This window comes from Coturnix japonica, chromosome 1, assembly GCF_054131305.1.
Source record: "Coturnix japonica strain WE chromosome 1, WE-NBRP24, whole genome shotgun sequence".
In the NCBI taxonomy this organism is placed as follows: Eukaryota; Metazoa; Chordata; class Aves; order Galliformes; family Phasianidae; genus Coturnix; species Coturnix japonica.
In genome coordinates, this window is record NC_140663.1 from 157142905 (window position 1) to 157166852 (window position 23948).

Below are 23948 nucleotides of genomic sequence, written 5' to 3' on the forward strand. Positions count from 1 at the left end.
AGAATCACAGAATGACCTGGGTTGGAAGGGACCTCAAGGATCATATAGTTCCAACCCCCCTGCCTGGCAGGGCCACCAAACATACACCTTTACTAGATCAGGTTGCCCAGGGCCCCGTCCAACCTGGTCTTGAACACCTCCAAGGACGGGGCATCCACAACCTCCCTCACACAACAGAAGTAAATGAAAAACTAGAGCCTTTGTTAATTTCATAGCGTGCCAGTAAGGCAAAACTGCAGCCCATCTTCCTGAGAAAGGGCAGAGATCATGTCTCCAGTCAGCACCCGGTCCACGACATGTTGACTCTCCCAGTATCATGCTGTCTCTTGCACCAAGCGGCGCTTTTCTGAGCAGATGGTGAAGCATTTCAGGACACAAACCCCCTGAAATTTCTGGGCTTTATGGGCTTGTTGAGTAGTCACTTGAATGTCAGAGCTGGCACTGAAGCAGCCAGAGAAAGTGACAGGGAGACAGAGGTGCCGCCATGCAGCACTGAGCTGTGCGATTAACACGGTCGGCCTCGAGAAAGCTTTGCCTTAAAAACTCGAAGTACGGCTAGAACCACCACCGCGGGGCAGGGCGGGCCCCGCCGCTCCCTCAGGCGGCCGCCAGAAACACAGAGGCCGTTTCCCGGCGCCATGGGGGAGCGCGGCGACTCCGAAGGGCTGGAGATGGAGCTGGGGCGGGAGAGGCGGAGGCAGTGAGTGACGGGGCTGGGCACGAAGGAGTGGTCTGCGGGCAGGGGGGAGCGGCAAAATGGAGGGTGGTGGTACTTCACGGGTATCTGTCGGGGGGTCCCGCAGTGTTCTCTGCATCTGTGGGGATTGAGGAGTGCTTTGTGGGCTGGCAGGGTGCGGTGCTTGGTGAAAATCTGGGATTGCAGGGAGAAGTGTAGGGCCGCGGTGGGCTGTGGTAGGTCATGGGGCTGGGGATGGTGTGAGGAGCCTGAGGAAGTGGGTGAATAATTGCAGTCAGAACGAAGATAGCAGCGAACGGGCAGGGGAATGGGGATGGGAGAGGGAGCTGGAGAGGGGTAAGGACTGGTTTGTGGGACAGATAAGGGCTTGGAGGGGTGATGTTTAGTGGGGAGACGGGAGTGGGTGATGAGCTGATGGCAATACACAGTTCTATCCAGTGTGGAAATCTGGAAAACCAGATTTCACTGTAACTATCCCTGAGACATCTTCCTAGTGTAGTTCTGCAGTGTGTGACTGCTTTAAGGGACAAACATTCCAGGGTTCAGACTAAACAGCTTGATATTAGCCTCCTTGAGGTGCTCCCCTTACTTTGTATATGGTTTCCAAACATTCAGTTCCATGTCTGTTTTCCCCCAGGACAGTGTTTATTTCAGTCTCCATGCTGAGGGTTCTGTGCAAGCTATTCTGCAGTTGTACTTTATGAAATGTTTATCTGCGGGAAGGGGAAACTGGGGTTTATCACAGAGTCAGTGTGGCTGGGCAGCATCTGTGCTCAAAATGGTGTAGTGTAAGACAGAAATTATCTGAGGCAAACACTGACTCTTATTTACCAGGTGAACCATTTTGTTGGTGGTGCTCAAATAAAAAGCTGGCTGGTACTGACTTTGTTTCACTGCTTGTGATTTATTATTGTTTTAACTAATGAAAAATCTGGGTATTTTACGCACCTAAAAGTTCTTTCTGATATCCCTGAGAATGTTCTGCAGCCATGGCCCAAAGCCCAGGTCACATGAAGAATCTGCTTCTTCTGTGCTGACCAAACTAAAAACAAATGTATTTAACAAAAGTCTCTGTTTCTATAGCATGACAGAAACACAGTGAAAAGCCTGCTGCTCTTGGCGGATTCTGCAGCCATGTCCCATGTTTATCTTGTGTGTACAAACAGGCAGTGCCATTATTGTATTGTTATTTATTCAACTGTTGGCAACCAGGATTGTTAGTAATCAACATCTGAACCAGGCGCCTGTGTTGTCAGTGAATACAGAAGGCTTTAAGGTGTGATTCATCTGACCTACTTTGGTTGGCTGCTTCAGAAGGAGGTGACTCACACCCTGAGAAGTTTTCTCTCCATTGGATATAAAGAAAGCTGAGGATGACTGGCTTGCAGATAGATGTCAGCATTCCTAAGTGCAGTCTCACCCTTTTGCTGGTTTATTTGATTATTGTACCATGCAGTTTGGTAACAGCCCGCCTACCACTCTCTTTTAAGAAGGGATTTCTAATTCAAAGAGTAAATTGAATCATCTGTGTCAGTGAGGGGTCTTTACCAAAGTACCTACTGATTCTCAGTGATTGTGGATATAATATTGTGAAAGGCATTAATGAAAGTCAGTAGCTTAATCTGACGCTGAATTACTGTAATTGAGATTTAGCACAGGTTCTTTTTGGGAACTGCCATGACAAATGTTCCTAAGCTAGAGAGAAATCATAATACTGCATTATACTTCTTAATAGACAGAGGTCTTTAAGCTGTATCTGTATGTAACAATACAGGAAAAGATCATGGGCCTTGAACATGTCTGGCTTTTAATAAATGTGAAGCTATTGGTAAAACTGCACCAGTGTCAGTGTCCCTTTAAATACAGCCCAAGGCTGTGGGCAAGCAGCTGTACAGGGCTTTTTTTTATATTCATGGTAACAGACAAGTGGTTTGGCCTGTTGTTTCCTACCACAGTTAGAAATACCTCCATAGATGCCAAGTATTCTCAATGCAATAGTAAGCTGAAGTATTTAGCAAGTTGGTCAGTCATTTATTTCTACACTCCTGTCAATACGGAGAGCGTATATTACTGTACATACACTAAATAAATAGAGAGTTACAACCCTGGCTACTTTCTAGTTGCTATTGGAATACTAGGTGTTTACTATTAATTAATTTTTTAACAAGAATGGCTTTCATTTCCAAATGAAAATAAGATTTTCCTCAGCAATTTCAGCCTGATAGCTCACACTGTATCATTTCAGTATGCATTTTATTCATGAAGGGGTATAATTGGAAGCTGGTTAGCAGCTTTGCTAGTGATGCACAAGGAATAACATCTAATGTACTGTAAGAGATATTATGTGTGGTTTTGAAATGGTGACGGAAGTTAAAAGCTGAAAACACCATTTGAAGGAGTGATTCTTACCATGCTATTCGTCTCCATCCATCTAAGCACACTGAATTTTCTTTAAGGGGAATAATTAAGTTCGTTTGGAAATAGCTCAGTTCTATTTACATCTGTGCTGGTGTCCAACTCCAGCTGTTATTTCCTTCCCAAAAAGCTACTTTAACACTTGCCTTCATCACAATTTCCTCTTTTACAAGCACTGAAATGTTGATAGAAATCTGATGTCAGGAAATATTCATATTGAGAATATGCCAGTGATGTAATAAGATTTTGTCTTCCTCTTTAGCTATCTGCCTCTGCCATTTGGAGTGGGAACAAATAAGCAGCAATGATTTCCTCCAGTTTTCCTGGATCTAAGCTTTTTGACTCCTGTGCTTCAACTGTATCTTTGGTGAGACTTTCACCACAACCTTGTTTGTCTCCACTATGCTGCCTGTAATTTCATTATTTCTTCACCTCTGTTCCCCCTCTAATTTAAAGCTGGTAAGAAAGAACAGCATTAGAGCAAAGAGAGACTGGAAGATCCAGTTTCCTTTGGTCATGGGAGATTTCTCTCTAATTGTGACTCAGCATGTTTCTTGCACTGAAAACCTACCTGAATTACCTTTAATTACTCTTCTGCTTATTTTATTTTCTTTAAACTTCTATGCTGTTCTAGTTCTTCATTCCCTCTCCCTCCCCATTCCAGGCATCTGCAATCATGATTGGCCTGGTTTCTGTAGCTTTCAGTTGGAACTGATGTTCCAAGCTATGGAAAATAAAATGCTGCTAATTGAGTGTGATCATGGGATGAGCAATAGATGATACCGTTCTGATGCCAGAGCAGACATCTAAAACTTTATTTCTAATAGAGCTAACCTGTTTCTTGAAGAACACTTCTTATGAATGTGTTCGGAATGGGAAGATTTACATTGATGTGAAAGCTTCCCTTAAAAAACACACCAAATAGGACACAGAATGGTTTTCTCTCTTGCATGTTTTAGTGATCTACACTAAGATTTAAAATACATCTAATTTATGTCATAAATTACTTACATGTTTGTACCGTAGACCATATTCTAGTTTACACAGTTGTGTTCTCAGATCTTTTGAAAGATCTCAAGTTGACATTCGCAAATGGATGCATTCAAGAGCCTTGGTTGGCTTAGGAAATCATCCAAACAACCTGATATGAAATAAACAGAAACTGCTTTTGTAATGTGTTTTTCTGCATTTTGTTTGGGGCTGGGTTGAAAATATATTTGATTTAGTCCTTTTTTTTTTTTTTTTTTTTAATAAATAGATGAATGCTAAGCCATCATATTGACTTTTCTAAATACCACAGGCAAATGCTTGAAAATTCAATATCTGAATTGAGAAAAACAGTAACAGAACTGGAGAAGAAGCTTAGCAGTGTTGAAGATGAAGGTAAGTGAATTACAACAGTGTCTTACTAATTGAATAGGAAACATAGCAAATTAATTGTTGGGTTTTTTATTATTATTATTTTGGAATATCAGTTTTTCCTTTTCAAAACTGACTTGTTCTAGTTGTGAAACGTGAAAAATGAAATCAATATGAAATGAAAGATGTGAAGTTGTGGAGTATTAAATGCTGCATGTTAGCTTTTTTTTATTTCTGTTAGCTATTAAAGATATAATGGATGACATGAATTCATAGAGGTAGTTGGTTAATATTCCGGCCACACTGAGCCCTGTGGAAAAAAAAAGAATCCCTTGATCTATATTTTCGAGCTCTTTTGTAATTCAAATGAATACTTCCTCATTATGAGGATGAGTAACTGGAGACCTTCTCAGTCTCTTGGAAAAAAAAAAAAAAAAGTAAGAACTGTTTGGAAAAAAAATGTTGGCTTCTACTTGAAACAGCATGAAATAATCTGGGAAACAGAATAACCCTGTGTTTGTTTTTAAGGTAATGAGTGGAAAACCAGATACGAGATGCAAGTAGAATTGAACAGGCAGCTGCAAAGGCAAATTAATATTCTTAAAGACAAGGTGGAGCTTATTCGTGGAAATCCAACAGGTAGAAATGGGTATTCATAATTGTTTTTCAATAAAACTAGTGATCGTATGTTGAATGAAATCAGTGAGTTTCACCTTCTGCTTATTTGTAGATAAACTGGCCATTGTTCGCATCTTTGATCAAATGCCTGTGGTGAGTACAGTGGAATTTAGTTGCTTAAGCTTCAAAACCATGGAAGAGATTAAATTAAATACATAGTACAGTTTTTGTTGTTGTTGTTATTGTTCCTTGACAAAAAAAATGTCAGAGATCCTGTGGAGAAACCAAAGCAAACAGTCCCACTTTTTTAATTGTATCAGTTAGGCGGTTGCTTATAAATTTATAAGGCATAGAACAAAATAATGATGTGGGAACATAAGATCTAAATGTGGTAGATGTTTTGATTGAGTGAAGATTCTACATCACCTGTAGTGAGGAGTATAAGATAGCCTTGAGATAGCCTTTAGCCTTGAGAAAAGAAGGCTGAGAGGGGACTTGATCCAGGTTTATAAATACCTGAGGTGTGGGAGCCATAGTGGTGAGGCTGGTCTCTTTTCAGTAGTGTGTGGGGACAGGACTAGGGGTAATGGGATGAAAGTACAGAATAGGAAGTTCCACATGAACGTGCGGAAGAACTTCTTTACAGTGAGGGTGACGGAGCACTGGAACAGGCTGCCCAGGGAGGTGGTGGAGTCTCCTTCCCTGGAGATATTCAGGACCCTACTGGACGCCTACCTGTGTGACATGGTGTAGGGAGCCTGCTTTGGCAGGGGGGTTGGACTTGATGATCTCTAGAGGTCCCTTCCAACCCCTACAATTCTGTGATTCTGTGAGATGGAGAAGCTGGAATATTGCTGTCAGTAACTGAAAAAATATAAAACCTTGATCAAAAAAGGATGGAATCACTTAAGCTGGGAAGGAACTGCTTTGTTATTTCATAGTCCAACACACCTGCTCAAGGCAGGTCAGCTGTAACAGGTTGCTTGGCATCATGCCCAGTGAGATTTTGAGTATCCCCATAGATGGAACATTCTCAACTTCTCTGGGCAGTGCGTTTCACTGTTTGATGGGTTTTCTTGGTTTAGATGGAATTTCATATGTTTTAGACTGTGCCTATTAGCTCTTGTCTGGTCACTGAGCAACACTGAGAATAGCCTGGCTATTCAGATTTTATACACATGGATAAGATCCCCTGAGCCTTCTTTTCTCCACAGTGAACAACCCATCTCTCAGCCTCCCCACATATCCCAGTGCATGGAGTTTTCCACACCAGCATGAAGACTTCAAATTTTTGCTTGTTTAATTGAACTCCAAGAGGTTTTCCTCAGCACAATCCTCCAGTGTATCTAGCACTACTCCCAGCTTTCTAGCATATGTGACAATAAATATTAACAATCGCTGTTACATTTTGTGTAATGCAGTCCCAGGAAAATTCCCCGCTGTATTGTAAGTACTCCATTTTTGCAACACAGGACAAATTGGGTTTTTATATATGTTTTTTAGGTTTTATTGCTTAATGTGCTTTTATTTCACCAGCTGCATTTCAACAAAGCAGAAAACAACTTCTTATGCACTCACACAAGTAGAAGTGGCTCCATCTGACTCCCAGGCTTCAGATTCTGAAGATTAATGGGAGTTCACTGAGCCTGGAGGAGTCTGCGTGCTGTGTTAGTGGGAATTATTACCCATTTTAAGCAGAGTGTGAATAATTGATTGCTTATTCTGATCTAATTCATGGCTTTTGGATAGTAAATATTCTTTTTAGGTTTAGTACTGTCCTAGACTCCATGGTGTTTTCTAGATGGCTAGAATTTTATTTTTTTTCAAACAGCCAATTAAAAGTAATGACAGAAGAAAGTCCTTCCCATCCCATTTGCCTGTTTCAGAGACTTGATTTAAAAATACAGCTGGAATTATGTTTGAAAAGAAGTCTTGAGCACAGGACATCAAGCTAGAAAATTTACAGCAGTCTGCCTCAGACAGGGTTATTCCCATCAGCCTGTAAAGCATGGACTGGCGTGCACACTGACAGTATTAAAAGTGTTTATTTCTATCAGATTTCCAATGTTCTCTTAACCAATCCAATTACACCTTTGCCAGGCACCCAGAGAGCCACTACTGGCTAGATAATCTGTAAGCATTATCAGAAGCTGTGCTGCACCAATCCAGTATGTTTCTAATCCATACTAAATTTTGCTTTGCCCTCCTCACCTATGAGCTGTCATTCTAAAAGATTTGATTACTGTTCATGTAAATGAATCATAGAATCATAGAATTACCCAGGTTGGAAAAGACCTTGAAGATCATCAAGTCCAACCGCAGCCTAACCAGTACCCTAACTCTGACAACCCTCTGCTAAATCATATCCCTGAGCACCACATCCAAACGGCTCTTGAACACATCCAGGGATGGCGATTCAACCACCTCTCTGGGGAGCCTATTCCAGTACTTAACCACCCTTTCCGTAAAGAAGTTCTTCCTAATATCCAGCCTAAACTTGCCCTGGCGCAACTTGAGGCCGTAAGACTTCAAGTTGAATGAAAGAATGACAGTGGAACAGTAAGATTCATTCTGCCAAATGGAGCCTAGGAAACAATTTGGAGAGTCCTACACTTTCTCAGTGACACTTAGGGAACTCTGGAGCTCATGTACCACACCGTAGATTTTTGTCCTGCAGTTTTCCCCCCTTCCAGTTCAGAGTGAATACATTTGTCTGTTACCCAAGAGTGGAAAAAAATGCTTTGGAATTTAGGAAAAAAACTTCATTTTGACTTGAGATGGAAAGAGAAAGAAAATGGATGTGTTTGTGGGGCTTTGCTGTTCTTTTATTTTCAATGAAGCTATCAGGAAAGTTCCTGTGTTTTTATAGTTACCCTTGTAGGATGCAGAGCTCATTTTTCTTTTCAATTTTGGCAGATAAAACATCTGTAAAAAATGCACAGATCAGTTTGTGGTGTGTAAGCATAAAGACTTATCCAAATCATTTTTATGTTTTTGGGAATTGTTCAGGGGAGCATCGGGGAATATTTAGCTTCTCTGCAGATGAGAATAAAGAACAGATGTGGTGAATGGGTGTAGAAAAGCAGAGAGCAGCCGATCATCCATCTACATTCACTCAGAGTAAAAATGCTGGGAGTGTGTATATAAAAATAGTGCATTAAATGAGAAGTGCACTGTGATATTCATCCTAGGCTTGGTGTTGCATATGAAGAGGAAAGATAGCAAGGTGATTCTTCTAGCAAGATGATACCATTTCAAACATATGGCAACAACAGACAGTAGATTTTGGGCAACATGCTTAGAAAATGAAATAGCAATTGCAAGTTAAAACCTGTGTTCCCAAAGAAGTTGGTTACATGGTTTGAGTTATTAGAGGCACCTCTAATAATTCTTTATTTCATTACCAATTTCAGCCACGTTTAACAGAGCAGATTTCTCAAAGGCATTAAGGATATTTGTCTCACTCAGCTTGTCATTTAGGGTCTTATGTAGTCAATAGAAGGAGAAAAGCATATCCATAGAGTAATTCATCTCATTTAGACATAGGTAGGATAAAGCACTTCCTTGATTTCAAGCACAACAGGGAAAATAAAGATTAGTCATCAGGGACCCTGGCAGTGAGCGAGCTATAAAAAAACTGAAAGAGGAGAATACAAATGCAAATTCTGGAGCCATGAAGAAGGAAGCACAAGGATTTTCAGTCTTCATAAATTGCAATAATTGTTGCAGATGGCTTGCACTGTTTTCATTTCAGAATTAGAATCCCACTGATGAATGATTCCTTACTGTTAAAAACACCCCTAAATCCTTTAAAAATACAGTTCTTGATGTATTCCTTGTGTTTTATTTCAAATATATCATGAAGGTATCACAGGACAGTAAATGCAGATCCATTACCTTCAACACACAAATCAGAATAGCCAGGATTTAGAAAACCATGTTTATGTGCTGAGGGTTGATTAAAAATAACCTAAATGGTGACAAGCACACAGGAGCTGCAACACTGAAAACTGTTTAGTCAGTTCTTTCTTTTATATCCCAAAGAATAATACAAATGTCATACACCACTACAGGAATAACCACAGAAAGAGTGCCTTCTCTCCAAAGCTTAACATGGTATGAATGTTAAACATAAAACTCTTAAACATATTAAGCATTCTTTGTTCTCATTTTTCCATTAGGTTTGTTTTGCTGACATACGTGTTGTCTGCTGGTTTCCTGTGTAAGTGGGAGGAAAATGATTTTATTCTCTCTCACCGTTTCTGCTGGAGAGGATCCCTAGATAGCAGCTTTAGTATGCAAATACAGAAAGCATACTACAAAATCAGTTCAGAAGAGCACACTCCTGATAGCATTGCCCTAGCAACGCTCTAGTTAAAATTAGCCAAGGAACAAAGGTTTCTGTGATAAATCACTGTTTTCAGCACTGCCCAGCACCATAGCTGAGAAAATTCTCACAGTATCAGCCAGATACTTGCTTTAAAGCACTTCCATTCTGAGACCAGAGTGACTGCGTGCAGCAATCCTAGCAGATCGACCTCAGGGTTTTTTCTATATCTTTTAAACAATAAGTGGAACCTGTGGCAGTGTCATACTGGAGAGGGTGTTGGCAACATAACAGGAGAGGCATCCAGTGCTTATAAAAACACAAAGTTGTACTGCAGTAGGTGTTGTTAACTGCCTATAGGGAACATCATCACTTCCTAATGGCACAGGAAATGTTGACAATTCTTTCAACAAGTCAGTGTTAAATGAATCTTGTTGCTCTTGCTGGATTACATCACCCATCGCTCTGTGACAGGCAGGTCTGGTATCTGGTCTTCACTGTCAACACTGGAAGTATGTTGGATAAAGTTTTGTAGCCCATCTCACAGCCCTGAGCTGCGTCCTGCCTCCTACCAGACTCCTTTCATCTGTCTTAGGACAAGTGTTTTGGGTGTCTCCAAGAGACCTTTTTGACTCGCAGTTTTTCCCTTTCCTTGTCACGTTACTTTAGTTGTTCCTCCTGGCAGCCTTGCACAAACCAGCAGACTGTTTCTCACCAATCACTTTGTGTGTTCCCAGAGGCAGAATGCACTTTGAATTTCAAAGAAAACAATCAGGGAAAAACTTGCAGTCTGCTGACATTATTAGCTGGCCATTCTCCAGATTGCCGCCTGTTCAGGAATTCCAGGAATTGCTTAGCAATTGTCTGGGACACTTGGATTTCTCCCAAGAAAGATTTGTAATGAATTTTAAGGCCTTTCCCAGGCCTCACAGTAGAGATATGAAGTAAAACAGCTTGGATTCGACATCATCTTTTGTTTTCAATCTCAAGCACAGCAATGGAGGTCTGGGTTTTATCTTCCTCCTCCCACTTCAGCAGATGCTAATGCTGTGGGCATCACTAATAGAAAGATTTGGGTAGCACCTCCCTACACCTCTTTAGCTGGAGGAACCAGAACTTTCCAACAGATCTCCAGACAGATTCCCTCACCCTGGTTCTTGGCAATATGTGATGCGAACAGGACTCTGCATTCTCAAATGTTATCTGTGATTCATGTGTTTCAACTGTTTTATTTTGAATACAAAGAGCATGCTAACCACAAGGGGGCACTTGGCATTTAAACAAGTGCAGTGATTTTTTCTTCACCTGTATTGAAGCCTTTCCAGCATCTATTGCATGCACACTGGTTGCATATTTTACATAGGAATGTGCTATGCTAGGTAATTTTTAATGCGTCTTTTTCAGTAGCTGCTACAATATATGGTTAAATAAGTGTATTGATATCAACTTAAAATGAATTTCAGTTACAGTAAAGCTAAAGATGTGGTGTTGCTTTTTGCTCTTAGTGAGTTTAAAATAGGTTCAAAGATTCAGATAAATCACCTGCTGATCCTTAGCTGCAAGTGTTGGAAGGAGGGGAGTTCATTTACTGTGCCAAAATTAATTTGATTTAAAAAGTTGAGTACAGTGAATTGCAGAATTATCTTTCTTATGTCATTTTGTCGGTGGTGATTTTCCTACACAACTGACAGATGTATTTATTCTGTTCTAATTTATGGGGAAAAATTAGAGGATCAAAGCTGAAGCAAATTGCCTTACAGATCAATAGTCTTCACGAGCTCTGATGAAAGCAAATTTCAGCCTCTTGACGATGTCATGTATTTGTCACCTTGTCTGTTGTAGAGTGATTAATAGAAATTGTCACCTCTGTTGCCACTGGTAGCAGGGCAAGGAAAAATCTGGAATGAGAATAACTCATGTGGGTGGCTTTAAAATTCGGCTGCAGTTCCCTTCTCTATAAATTCATTTTCTGGCAAGTGCTGAGCCAAGTATGTAACTTCAGACAAATGAAAAGAAAATTATGTGAAGAAAAGAACTCCAGAATTGATGTTCCCTTTGTGAAACTCTGGACTTTTTCCACTGCTGGACACAAAACTTAATGTATCATTGCTCTGAGAGGGAATCTTGCTAAGCCTTGCAGCATTCCATTACATAAAGAAAGTATTCAGTTAAAATCTCAGTGTGTCTTTTGGCTTACCAGCATGCTGAGAGTGGCTTGACATGGGCAACTTAATGAAAACTAAGAATCTTAAATTCAGGTTAAATCCCTTAGTCAGCTTATGTCTCCTTTTTTAGGAGTACATTGTCTAGCTATTCAAGGCTTAGTAGAAGAACCTGCTATAAACCTGACCTAGACTATATTTCAGTATCCAGCTAAGCCAATAGCATTAATAAATTCATTTGGCTTCTAAAAATCATTTTCAGAATGTATCTAACTGGCTCATCTTGAAGTCTTGTTGACAGTTTCTCCTGGGTGATTGCTGCATTGCTTGAAGGTCTCCTGTTTTTCTTGATCTCTCACTGGTCCTTGCTTTGTACATTTTGTTTCTGAGCTCCTGGAGCTCTGCTACTATACAGGGTTACTATATGTTTTAAGTATTTTTTTTAATGTAAGCCATTTATTTGTGTTATTTTGCTCTTTTAAGCGCCAAGCTGATTGTGGAACTATGAGCATCAATAACTGAATCTCATTCAGAGAGTTTTTTCTCTGCTTGCTTCCCGTAGAATTCAGGAAGGGCAAACCTAGTCCTTAATGGTTCAGCTGAGCTCATATGCTGGTGTTTCCCTCTTCTGGATTTGTATTGTTTTTCAGCAAGACTTCAGTTATAGAAGGTATATATAGAAGGTATATATATAGAAGGTCTCAGCTAGTTCTTCAGTCATTGCTTTGACAGTAGGGATGAGAGGTAACTTATAACCAGTCTTTACTAACGTGGGTCTCTAGGACCTCTCTGAAGTTTTACCACTGGGAATTTTCTCATTCTGTTTTTGGATTTGCCTTCTGTAAAGTGTGGGGACTTGGAAAATTTTGTTAGTTAAGTAGGAACATCTGTCTGGCAGGATTCACATCAGAACTTCAGCATTCCTATTCTGAGCTCTGCAGCATCTGTTAGATGCCTGAACCCAGAAGCAGAAATTAGAAACTGAGTTTGCTGTGTGAATTTCCTGGGTATTCAGTGGGAGAAGAAAAGCTAAACTGAAATTCACAACAGAGTGCATAATAGTGATAGAAAACCATTGGGAAATTGGTGAGAAAGGTACAAAGAATTGTCTGAAATCCTCTCTCCTTTCCAGAAGTATACATGACCTGGCAGCAACTGTGACTTCTTCCTTCTCCATCCCTTTATATTTTGTTTTCTTCATCCCTTTATATTTTGTTTTCTTGTCTGACCTCAAGAATTATTTCAGCGTTAGAGAGTAAGGGCAATCTCAAGATGTGATATACTGTGAATTAAAGCTTGTTCAGTGGCAGAGGACTAAAATGAAATATAATTTGTTAGTTAAGTTTTAGTCTGCTAGGCAGAAGAGATTGAATTTCTAGTATAATATGGCTAGAATATGCTTATCTGGTTGTGTTTCATCAATGCACAACCAGGACCACCATGACTGCTTTTCTTTCAAGCTCCATAAGGGCTTTCTGCAGAAGATCAAGCAAGTTGACTAAGCGTGTTCTTATGGAAGGTCAAAGAAAAAAAAAATCAGATGCCTATCTAAGTTTTACAGCAAAAACCAATGTGAAGAATGAAAGATACTGCATAATTCACTTCAGGGTGTTGAATTTTGCTTGAAGTGTCATTTAGACTCTGGTCTCTTTCTGATTTTTTTAAATTAATTTATTTATTCATTTAATTTTGATTTTTTTGGATGTTCTCCCAATCTATACATTGGGAGTGATTTCAATTTCTTACTTCTCTGGAGGCACACAGATGATATTTTATTACCATATTATCAACTTATTTCTGTCTGCTTGCTCATCAAAAGCGGTGGTGTAGTGTGCAGTACATTTGCTTACAGCTGGATATCATTCTTGATCCAGAGCTGAATCACTGCCCAGACATCTGCACAACACCAGCTGCGTTGGCAGCAAAATATAGACAACACTTCTGAAAAGGTGAAAGGAAAATAATAATAATTTTAAAAAAGACCTGAAAGTAGTCTGCTCTTGAGGTGAAAGAACTAGAAGAAATTAAACCATCAGTGAGGATATATCCAATTGCTCTGTTGTGATTAACAGCTGCAGCACCAGGACTTGCTGTCTTCAAGAACTGGTGGACAGTAAATAAGGGTAAATAAGTAGCAGAGTGCAGAATTAACAGAAGAAATCTTGAGAACAGCATGAATTTTTGTGTTTACTGTGTTTCAGCTTACTGTGGTGGCACAAAATAAGTAGTCATATGATTGTGATCTTCAATGTAATCAGGTCAAAAATTAGAAACCTTCTTTATCTGACTTTTTATACTGTACAGACACTGAAGCAGTGAAAGAGCACATGATCCAAGTGGAATTTAGCCAGATCTTTAATCTGTGGTTTACTGGTTTTTCTTTCTGTCCTTGAATTGGAGAACATGAACTGCATTGAATATAGGAGCTTTCTGTATTAGGACAAAGGTTTCATCTGCATCCAAGATCCTTCAGCTTTAATTAGGGAAAAACCAAAAACTCAATTCTTTTCATGTCTCCAGTGTGTCTGTTATAACAGATTAAAGATAGTAACAGTTCAGTCATGTGTGAAACATTCTTGAAAGATACAGCTCTTCTGTATGACTTACTTTCTTTTTTTTTCCTTTTTTCTTTTTTTCTTTTTTTCTTTTTATTTTTTTATTTTTTTTTTCCTTTTGGACAGTGTGAGGAGTTATTCTCTTGGCAATGTATTTTAAAGGCACTGTGTCTTCTGCCATGCTCCTGCAAAATCTTGAATTTAATGGAAATCACTCCTAGGGAAATCAGTAACAGCAGAAGTGATTTTGTGAAAAATAAAGTGTAGAGATGAATAAATAACATAATGTACAGAAAAATGTGTGAAAGAGAATAAAAGATGGAATGATCTGCACATACTAGAAAGAAGACTGGAGATTTGGAGCAGGCAGATGCAAGAGACAGATTCACATGTTTGGTGGGTATCTGCTAGAAGCCATTAGTAGATATATCACTTTGTAGATCTAGAAATAGGATGTTTTAATGTCCAAAGATGAGGATGTAAGCTATGGACCTGGGCTATACACAGATACTGGCTTTCTGAATCTAATACTTATACAATGCTTGCAGCTCTGGCCATTGCAGGAGGATTGGAATTAGGTGATCTTTGAGGTACCTTCCAAACCAAACCATTCTATGATCAATAGGGAAAAATTATTAGGAGAGAGGTCAACATTTGGAGAGATTCCTATTATCTTTTTTTCAATATTTAATGCATAGGAATCTAGTTAACAGAATCATAAAATCATTTATTTTTGGAAAAGACCTCTATGGTCATCAGGTGAAACCATTAACCTAGCACTGCCAAGTCCTTAAACTTGTCCCTAAGCTTTATATCTACATGTGTAGATATAGTGTCATTAGTGATAGGACTAGAGGGAATGGTTTCAAGCTGTGCAGGGGAGATTCAGGCTGGACATTAGGAAATATTACTTTTCAGAAAGGGTGGTGAGGCACTAGAATGGACTGCCCAGGGAGGTGGTGGAGTCACTGACCCTAGGAGTGTCCAAGGAACGACTAGGTGTTGTGTTGAGGGACGTGATTTAGTGGGAGCTATTGGTAATAGGGGAACGGTTGGACTGGATGATCTTTTAGGTCTTTTCCAACCTTGGTAATTCGATGATTCTATCTCTTTTAAAGACCTCCAGGAATGGTGACTCAACTGCTTCCCTGGGCAGCCTGCTCTAATGCTTCTCAACCCTCTCTTTGAAGAATATTTTTTTTCCTGATAGGTTGGAAACCTAAACTTCCCCTGCTGCTTCTTGAGACCACTTTTTCTTGTCCTCTTACATGTTGCTTGGAAGGAGTGACCAACTCCTTTCAGGTAGTTATAGAGGGTGATAACATGTCCCCTGAGCTTCTTTTTTACTAGGCTAAACAATCAGGGTTCCCTTAGCTGTTCCTTGTAAGACTTGTTCTTTATAGACCATTCATCTTTGTTTTCCTTCTTCACACATGTTCCAACATCTTGATGTCGTTTTTGAAGTGAGGAGCCCAGAACTGAACAAAGTACTTGAGGTGTGAGGAGGGCAATCATTTCCCCACACCTGCTGACAAGTTTTCTGATACAAGCCAGGATGCCATTGGAATGCCTTCTTGGCCATCTGAGCACACTGCTGGCTCATATTCAGCCAACTATCAGCCATTATCTCCAGGTTCTTTTCCACTGGGCGGCTGCTCTATTCTATGTCTGCAGCTTTGCATGGGCTTACAGTCACTGAGAAAAATTAACTGGTGTTGCTAGGAAGGTGGTCAGATGGTTCTGAAACTGAAAGAATTTGATTATTCTGGGTAAGAAGATGCTTGATTTAGAAATAAAAAAATAAAATACTGAAACAGATACTTCTTTTTTTACTCTGAGGGCCTAAGCAGGCAAATGGAAAGAGCCTGACGAGCCTGACGAGACTGAAATGGTTGGATAATGAGTATTAAAGATAGAAAATTTGCAGAAGCAATCAAAACAGAGATAGATGTGGTGCACAGCAGATAAAAGGGACTTTACATGCTTTAAAGTTATTTCTTTATCATCTGCTTGGGTGAAATCATGGTGAGGAAGGATAGAAAAAAAATTTATCACAATAATATTGAGTAGTTTTTCTTGTTTGTATGTATTGTTTACCTCTTAGCTGAATCTTTGATTCTTACTACAGGCAGTGGAAACCTTGTCAATACTGTCTGCTGAGCGTATAGATTCATATCTAAATTCATCTCAGTATGCATCTTTGGTAGAACAGTTGTGTCAACAGAGACTTGCAGACATTTCGGTACAGAATAACCTGCTTCTGCTCCTGAAGTATATGTGTCTCCTGTACCCCATGTGAAATATCTGCCACGTAAGATGTCTTAGACGTCCTGGAGTGTTTCAGATGACAGCTGAATTGAGCCCTCTGTGGCTGTTCAGTTGAATGACTCTAAGCATCGTTGATGGCATTGACTATGACTCTTAGTAGGAGCTTAGTTCACACATGGACACTCAAATGTAGAGATTCTCACCTCAGAGTGAATCTCATCCATACTGTCAAATATTTGTATGATATTTTAATGGATATGAATTTGAAAGTTATGCTATTAGATGATTACTGCTAACATTTCTGAAATATTAATTTATTAAAAGTTGTTCATGATAGGCAAATATGTTGATTTCTGTGATTAAGTGATAGTTTTTGTTGCCAGGATGAGTACAGTAATTCTGTATGTAACTTCTAATAAAGATACCATGTCACAAGAGAAGTAGCTGATAGTTCATAGAGAATGAAAGCTAGTAGATTTGCTGAAGGAGAAAATAGCTGGCAAATGAAATGTAAGACTGAATAGGAGATTGCTGGGAGAGTACAAGCAGAGTTCTTCCAGGACCAGGTTTAGAACTAATCTTAACATGTTATGCATAATCTTTATACACAATGTAGAAATAGATTATGGTTTTTTCTCCTTACGTTGATTACATAATAAAATAGAGATTTGGATGTTCAGAAAAAGAATTACACTGAAGATGAGATTACTAAAAATGGCATTAAAATATAGTAACACAGACCAAAATATTGAGGAAGAAGTTAAAAAATCGTTACAAATTGAGAGCTGATCTCCTGGAATTCTGTTTGGTTCCATGTTGACTGTGAGCCATCGCCATGCAGCTGTGAAAGAACTTTACTGACATTGGTCAAGGCAGTGTGATAGCTTCTGAAGTACTTCATGCTCCAGTATAGTTCTGCTCTCCAGCTGTGGGAATGGGCTCCGGGTGGGTTATAAATGGGCTACCAAGATGGTTAGGTGAAAGGACAGCCTACTCTGTGAGAGGCTGTTGTTAAAAGCTCAGATTGTTTATCCTAGTAAAATGAATGTTGAAAAAAGACATTCCTGGCTTCTGTATGTAACACCAGGGAAGAAGAAGAGCAGTTATCTTAAATACAATAACAAGCAGGTCAAAACTGACTTTAAATAATCTGAGGCAGGGAATTACATCATATAGTCTGCTATTAGAGCTTCCTAATAAGAATGTATCTACTAGACAGAGGGGATCAATTTGTGAAAGGGATTACGAGAAGCAGTTTCCTCTGGTACTTGGATGTATGTTCTGATTGCACTGCAAAGAACTGGCCAGCACTAGCAGCCAAAAATGGACTCTGCAGTGGTTACTTTATCTCAGCTCAGTTGTACACAAAGTAAATGGCTTCAGATGTAAAACAGATCGCCCCAAAGTACTGTGTTCTAGCCAAGTTCTTAGGCTTTGCCACTGTGCCCATGTGCCTCATTAGCAAGTCCAGCAGCTCCCTTTCCAAGAGATTTGAAAATGGATGCGCAGATGGGATCTGAAATCTTCCTACAAAAAAATAACAAGCAGCAGGGAGAGTGAATTTTTTTTAGAAGTAAGGAGCAGTTCTGTCTGGTCACAACAAAGTGACTTTGCTTATCTAACAAGTCACGTGAGTATGGAAGACTGTATTTGTATCATATTAACACAGTGGAAATGTGTAGTTCACAACTGATACTTCTAGCATGTGTTTAATTGCTTTTGTCTCCATGGTGTGCCAGCCTGAACCTTGTAAACAAAACGTGCACAAGAAGCAAACAGAGTGACAAACACATCAGTGCCTGAAGGGAAAAGGAATGTGGTAGTGATGTCTTTGTTCAGAATGGAAATATTTGTTTTATTTACTGTAACCACAGGGCTCCTTAAAGGAGGTTCTCGAACAACTAAAAGAAGAGAAGAAAAGTCTCCAGAATCAGCTAAAAGATTATGAACTAAGACTGGAACAAGAGGCAAAGGTTTGTAAATCACTGTATGCATCTCATCTATAAAAGCTGTTACATTGTCTGACAGACAGACAAGGTGTGTAGGACACACAATAGAATAGTTTGCTTAATGGTATCCTGTGCTATTTATTTTAAACACAGGCTTACCACAAAGCTAACGATGAGCGGCGCATGTACCTTTCAGAGATTTTGCAGGTAAGAAAAAACTTGTGTGACTCGATAGGAGCTGGAGCATCTCTCTTGTGAGGAATGGCTATAGGACCTGGGACTGCTCAGCCTGGGGAAGCAAAGACTGGAAGAGGATCTTGTCACTGCTTACAAATATCTAAAGGACGAGAGTCAAGTGGATGGATTCTTCTCAGGCTCTACTCAGCAGTACCCAGTGACAGAAAAAGGGCAGTGGGCAGAAACTGAAATATGGGAAGTTCCATGCAACACGAGGAAAAAAATCTTTACTTTGAGAGTCACAGAGCACTGGAACAGGCTGTTTTTGTATCAGTTGGAATTTCATTGCTCACCAAGATGGTCAGTACCCTTAACTGAGGAAAGCTGAAGCAGTTTTCTGATGCTTGCTGGCCTGTCCAGTAGTGACAAGACTACTGTGCTGCAGTTCAATGTTTCAGCTGAAAAGAGCAGAACCAAATTATTAATGGCATCGACACCTTAAGAAAATTCATCTTTTTTACATTTCCCACTTTTTGTCTTTTAAAGACAAGGGAGCCAGTCAGCTGAAATTGGCAATACAATTAAATTTACAAGATAAGGGACAAGGTACCTTGTTTTTATGAACTCGGAGGTTAAACTTTATTACTGAAAATTATGTAACACATAAAGGTTGATAGTATAAACTGAAGGGAACCTGTAAAGATTTTTCTTACTTCTTGTTGCGAAAGAACTTTTGATTCCTGAATAACGTAAAACAGCTTAGTATTGTACTCAAGAATGATTGTCACATACTCGATGTCATATGTAAATAGAGTGAAGGGCTGTAATTAGCAGTGTTTCCATGTGTTTGCTCAGTGGGCAAGTGATGTGGTTCATTGCTGCTTTGGGAAATCTATAAGAATTTCTCAAGCTAGCCTTCCGGCATTAAAGACATAAATAGCCCAGGAAATGTGAATAATAACAATTAGTATCTTTATATTAAACACTGAAGCTGCGAACTGTTGGAGGAAGATGTTAGGACATAAAAAGGTGATTTCTTTACTATACATTACTATACATACTATTACATATACATTACTATACTACTAGCAGGAGCAATACCTATGTTTGGTTGCCTAGAAAAGCACTTAAACCTACATAGAATATTGTTCGAAGTGAGGTGTCTGCACTGGCACATTGCTTAAGCAGGACACTGAGGACTAGTGTGTACTATATTTTCAGTAGTCAGTTGCCTGATTTCAGAATAATTTGGGGGCAAAATAATCATTTTTTTTTATTAATCTGCCAATCTCCAATTTTCTGGCAGTCAAACATTGTCTTAAATAATTGTAGAGGGATCCTCTGTAATCTGTGGAGCTAGAAGGATATTTAAAGTGCAGAACATCACGTTTGTTTTGTATGAAGTGGATGTCCTGGGCACTTCCCTGTCTGTATATTCGCGCTATAAGGGGAGCCTAGTGAGCAGTTTAGATTGGACATTTTACATTGGTAATCTGAACAGGATAGTCGTCCTCATCATGGATGCAAAATAATTACTGGCTCGTCTGGTTCTTTCCGACACTTCACTGCCATGACCTTAATTTCATTGTTGCTCTTAGACTGTTTTCAAATCAGTGTAGGCTTGCACTCCTAGTTAACAGTTCATTTTATCATCAGAGACAGAAGCAAATTTGCATTCAGCCTAGACTTTTTCAGTTGTATGAAGATCTCCCTGTTTGAGTCTGTGCTGCAATGCTGGCAGCAGTACAGTTAGAAGGATAACAATATACCACAAGACATTGTTATCTTGTGACTACAGCATATTCCAGTAACACACACTTGATTACAGAGAATGGATATAATTTCTCATTAGGCCTTCTTTCCTCATTATTTTAATGCTTTTCTTTAGCTAACAGCAAAAATAAATGAAAAAAAAAAAAAAAGAAAGAAAAAAACCAACAAAACAACACAAATACAATGGAGGTTTTACTGATAGATACTAAAAATGAGAAGATGCTGAAAGCTTTGGTTTCCTTTCTGCTTTGTTTTGGATCCCTCCTGCAGCCTTCAGCAGAAACAAAAGAGAGAAGTGCTTCTGAGCAGCAATTTCTTTAATTTGCCTTTTATTATCATTGGCTTTTCTACTGTTTTGGGGTTTTTTTTAAGCACGTGTTATCTGACTGCCTTTGTTGTTTGAGTTGGCTGAATCCATAAGCATACAGTTGATTTAAAATTATATTATTGAAAAAGTTGAAGACTTCGCCAATTGTAGAATTCAAGCTAAAAGCACTGCTGTTCTGCAGTGTGTTCTGGTTTTCTTTTTTATGTTTTATTCCAATCTGACAAAATGTTGGATTTTGATTTGGATTCCTCAAATACCAAAGTGCTTTCTGGTAGTATTCAGAAATCTGTTAGAGAAGTGAGCAAGGATGAACAATTGTGAATCTTCATAAAAACCATTCTCTCAGGCCAGATTTTTACTGCAAACTTATAGTAACATATAACAAGCTGACTTGTGATTGGAATCTCTTTGCATTAAAAAGTCAATATAATAGATAGGAACAGCTGGAAAGCTGCTTGCACAGCTCGGGCTCAGTTTAGTTAGGATGAGCCTGGAGTAAACTGTGCCAGCAAAAAAAGTGCTAGGAACAGTAATCTTATACACTAACAGTCTGTATTCATATAAATAAAAAGCAACTTGAAAAACGATCAGCACTTGATTGTTATCTCTGGAACATGTTGCCCAAGGAGGTTGTGGATGCCCCATCCCTGGAGGCTTCAAGGCCAGGCTGGATGTGGCTCTGGGCAGCCTGGTCTGGTGGTTGGCAACCCTGCGCATAGCAGGGGGATTGAAATGAGATGATCACTGAGGTCCTTTTCAGCCCAGGCCATTCTATGATTCTAGGACTCTGTGGTTTTGTCACAGCAACACTGCTCGGAAAGGTAGTAAATGATAGTAACCACTGTCTTCACTGGAGTTCCCTGAATGACACAACAGCCAGACAAGCCCTACACCTGATTCATTTTCTGGTTTTCTGTCCATGGCATAGCTGACCCTCTGAAAGGTCGTGCTAGTAAAAACATCTAGATGAGCAAGCAAGTGCTGGGTGAGGAGTGAGCACTGCAAACTAAGGTACAGCAGAAGCAACTGGTTTGATCCTGTCCAAATTCTGTCAAATGTAAAATTTCTGCTGTTGCAGACCTCAGCTATGCTTAAAACTGCTGAAAGGCAAAAACCAGATGCTCTGACAAGCAAGGGAGAAAATCAGACACTGAGGCTGAGGTATGTTTTTGTTTATATTCCTTTTTTTTCTGGTTTACTCTTTAACTATATATGTTTTTTGGGTTTTTTTTTGTTTTGTTTTGTTTTTGTTTTTTGTTTTTTGTTTTGTTTTTTTTTTTTTTTGAATACTGCAACTCTCTGTTCATGTTAAATATCACTAAACACAATCCTATGGAAACATGCTAATAACATCATTTTTTATACTGCTTTTCAATCAGTTTTGCTTGATTATTAGCAAATTGCATGGTTAGAAATACAAATGTTTTAAGCAGCCTTTTTGAAATCTACCATCTCTCTGTGTTCTTCCTTTTCAATGTGTTTTGTTAAAGAGGGATCTTTTCTTCTGTTTTACTGTGGAGTTGGGGGCAACAAATGTCCCCTTTGGCCCATTAAGAGTAATTATTTTAAATAATTGCTTAGCTTGATACTTTTCATTGAGTAGAGATTGTAAGGATTCTTAGAATGACAATGTGAGTGATTTTAGATCATAGGACCATAGAATACCGCAAGCTTAAAGGGACCCATAAGGACTGTTGAGTCCAACTCCTAGCTAGCAACACAGAAGGTCTTCATTATTCAATGCATTTCTGTTTAATTACATGGGTTAGAAACTTAAATGTGAGAAGAGCCCACCTGTTCCAAACTACAGAGAAATACAATTAATTTCTGATTGAAGTGCATGTGAAATTGCTTGAAACTGGAGATGTATTTTTTAACTGAACCAAAAATGTTAATAATATAATATAGAAAGAATATAGGGGATCACACAAAAATTTGTGTTGAACCCAGTATCCCGCCTCCAGTTGAGATAAGTAGGTGCCTACAAAAGGGCAGACAGATACAGTGTTTGCTTTTGGGACTCTCCCAAGTATTTGGATACTTCCTGAGCTAATACGGTTTCTGTGTGTTCAGTATCTCACAATAAATACTCTTCTATGAATCCACTTACCTATATTATTAATACTAGCATCCATAATACATACTAGGAACATCCACAAACATAATGAATAATTTATAAACAGGAAATGTGTACACATTTGCTTACCTGCTTTATCCTTTTGCTCTGTGTAAGCATCAAATCATAGGATTTCAGAAACTGGGATGCTCCAGAGGATTTTAATAGAATATGAATTAGTGTCTCTAACTGAAGTTTCCCAATATAGAAAAACAGCATCATATTTTCTTCCCATGTTCCCTGGGAGTGAGAGAGTAGTATGGCGCTGTGTTAGTGCATGTCAATGTTAAACCACCAGTCTCACAAAGTAGGCATTGTAACGAAATACCCCTTTCTACCCACTTCACCTCAAAGGATTTTTTTCTTTTAGTTGTCCTTAGTAGCAAGGGACCTGGTTCTCAAAGCATTGGCTTTTATTACCAGCAGCTTACAGTTTTCACCTCAAATTTTGGTGTTGGTAGACAACGTGGAGATAAGAATGAGACTTCTCTATAGTTTGTATTTTAAGTACTAGAGACAGGCAAATGTCCCTTGATCATGACAAATTTATCACAGCTGCTGTTTTGTTATTTACTTTTCATTATGTTTTGATTTACTACCTGAAGGTTGTTCATTCAATCTGACATTAATGAGAAACAATTTCACTCCAGTTAAGAGGAGACCTGTGTGATTGAAAATCAATTGTTCTTGAGAATAATTTCTTTTTTTTTCCTGTCCAGGGTTGTTCTGTTAGCCTTTCAAAAACCACCTGCAGTCACTGGATTTGAAACCATACTATAAAACAGTGTTTCATGTTTGTTTTAACCTTAGGTAGAGACACAGTAGAAGCCCAATCCATCTATTAAAAGAATACTGTGACATTTTTGTGTTGTAATTATGAATACTAACTTTTGTCATGTTCCCATTCCTGGCTATCTAAACACAGAGGACAAGTTCAGTAGAGATCCTTTTCTGTGTTATTTCACAGCACACAAAAAAAAAATAGAGTAGCTGACAACTGGGGAAAAAAGCATGGATGTGTTGATGACTCATGTCTCTGATGTAGTCTGAGGAGCCAATTTAATGTCATTCTGAGCCCTCACTGCTGTACTGAGGCATATAGCAGGGCTTATTAGCAGTTTCAGCACTGCACTGGCTGCAACTGCCTAGTTATTAGTTTGCATCTGGCGTAGGTCGAGCTGTGTGCAGAATTCCACACAGACAT

The 23948-nt window shown here is 39.2% G+C and overlaps 1 protein-coding gene across 12 annotated transcripts in view; it reads left to right on the top strand.

Annotated features, from left to right (window-relative positions):
* The first annotated feature begins 416 nt into the window (after positions 1 to 416).
* The window catches only part of CCDC169 (coiled-coil domain containing 169), a 31896-nt gene continuing 8364 nt past the window's right edge, over positions 417 to 23948 (top strand). For 2 of the 12 annotated variants that reach the window (XR_001552694.3, XM_015851963.3), the window contains exons 1-7: positions 506 to 700; positions 4413 to 4495; positions 5000 to 5110; positions 5202 to 5242; positions 18276 to 18374; positions 18504 to 18557; positions 21707 to 21789. Coding sequence is in view for 9 of the 12 variants with exons in the window: in XM_015851963.3 (XP_015707449.2) it covers positions 639 to 700; positions 4413 to 4495; positions 5000 to 5110; positions 5202 to 5242; positions 18276 to 18374; positions 18504 to 18557; positions 21707 to 21789 (533 nt within the window). In the remaining 3 variants the exon portion in view is untranslated. Of the gene's footprint in view, positions 701 to 3374; positions 3572 to 4370; positions 4496 to 4999; positions 5111 to 5201; positions 5243 to 18275; positions 18375 to 18503; positions 18558 to 21706; positions 21790 to 23948 lie in introns of those variants that run through there. The other 10 variants (XM_085555099.1, XR_014948879.1, XM_085555107.1 and 7 more) reach the window with 10 other exon arrangements.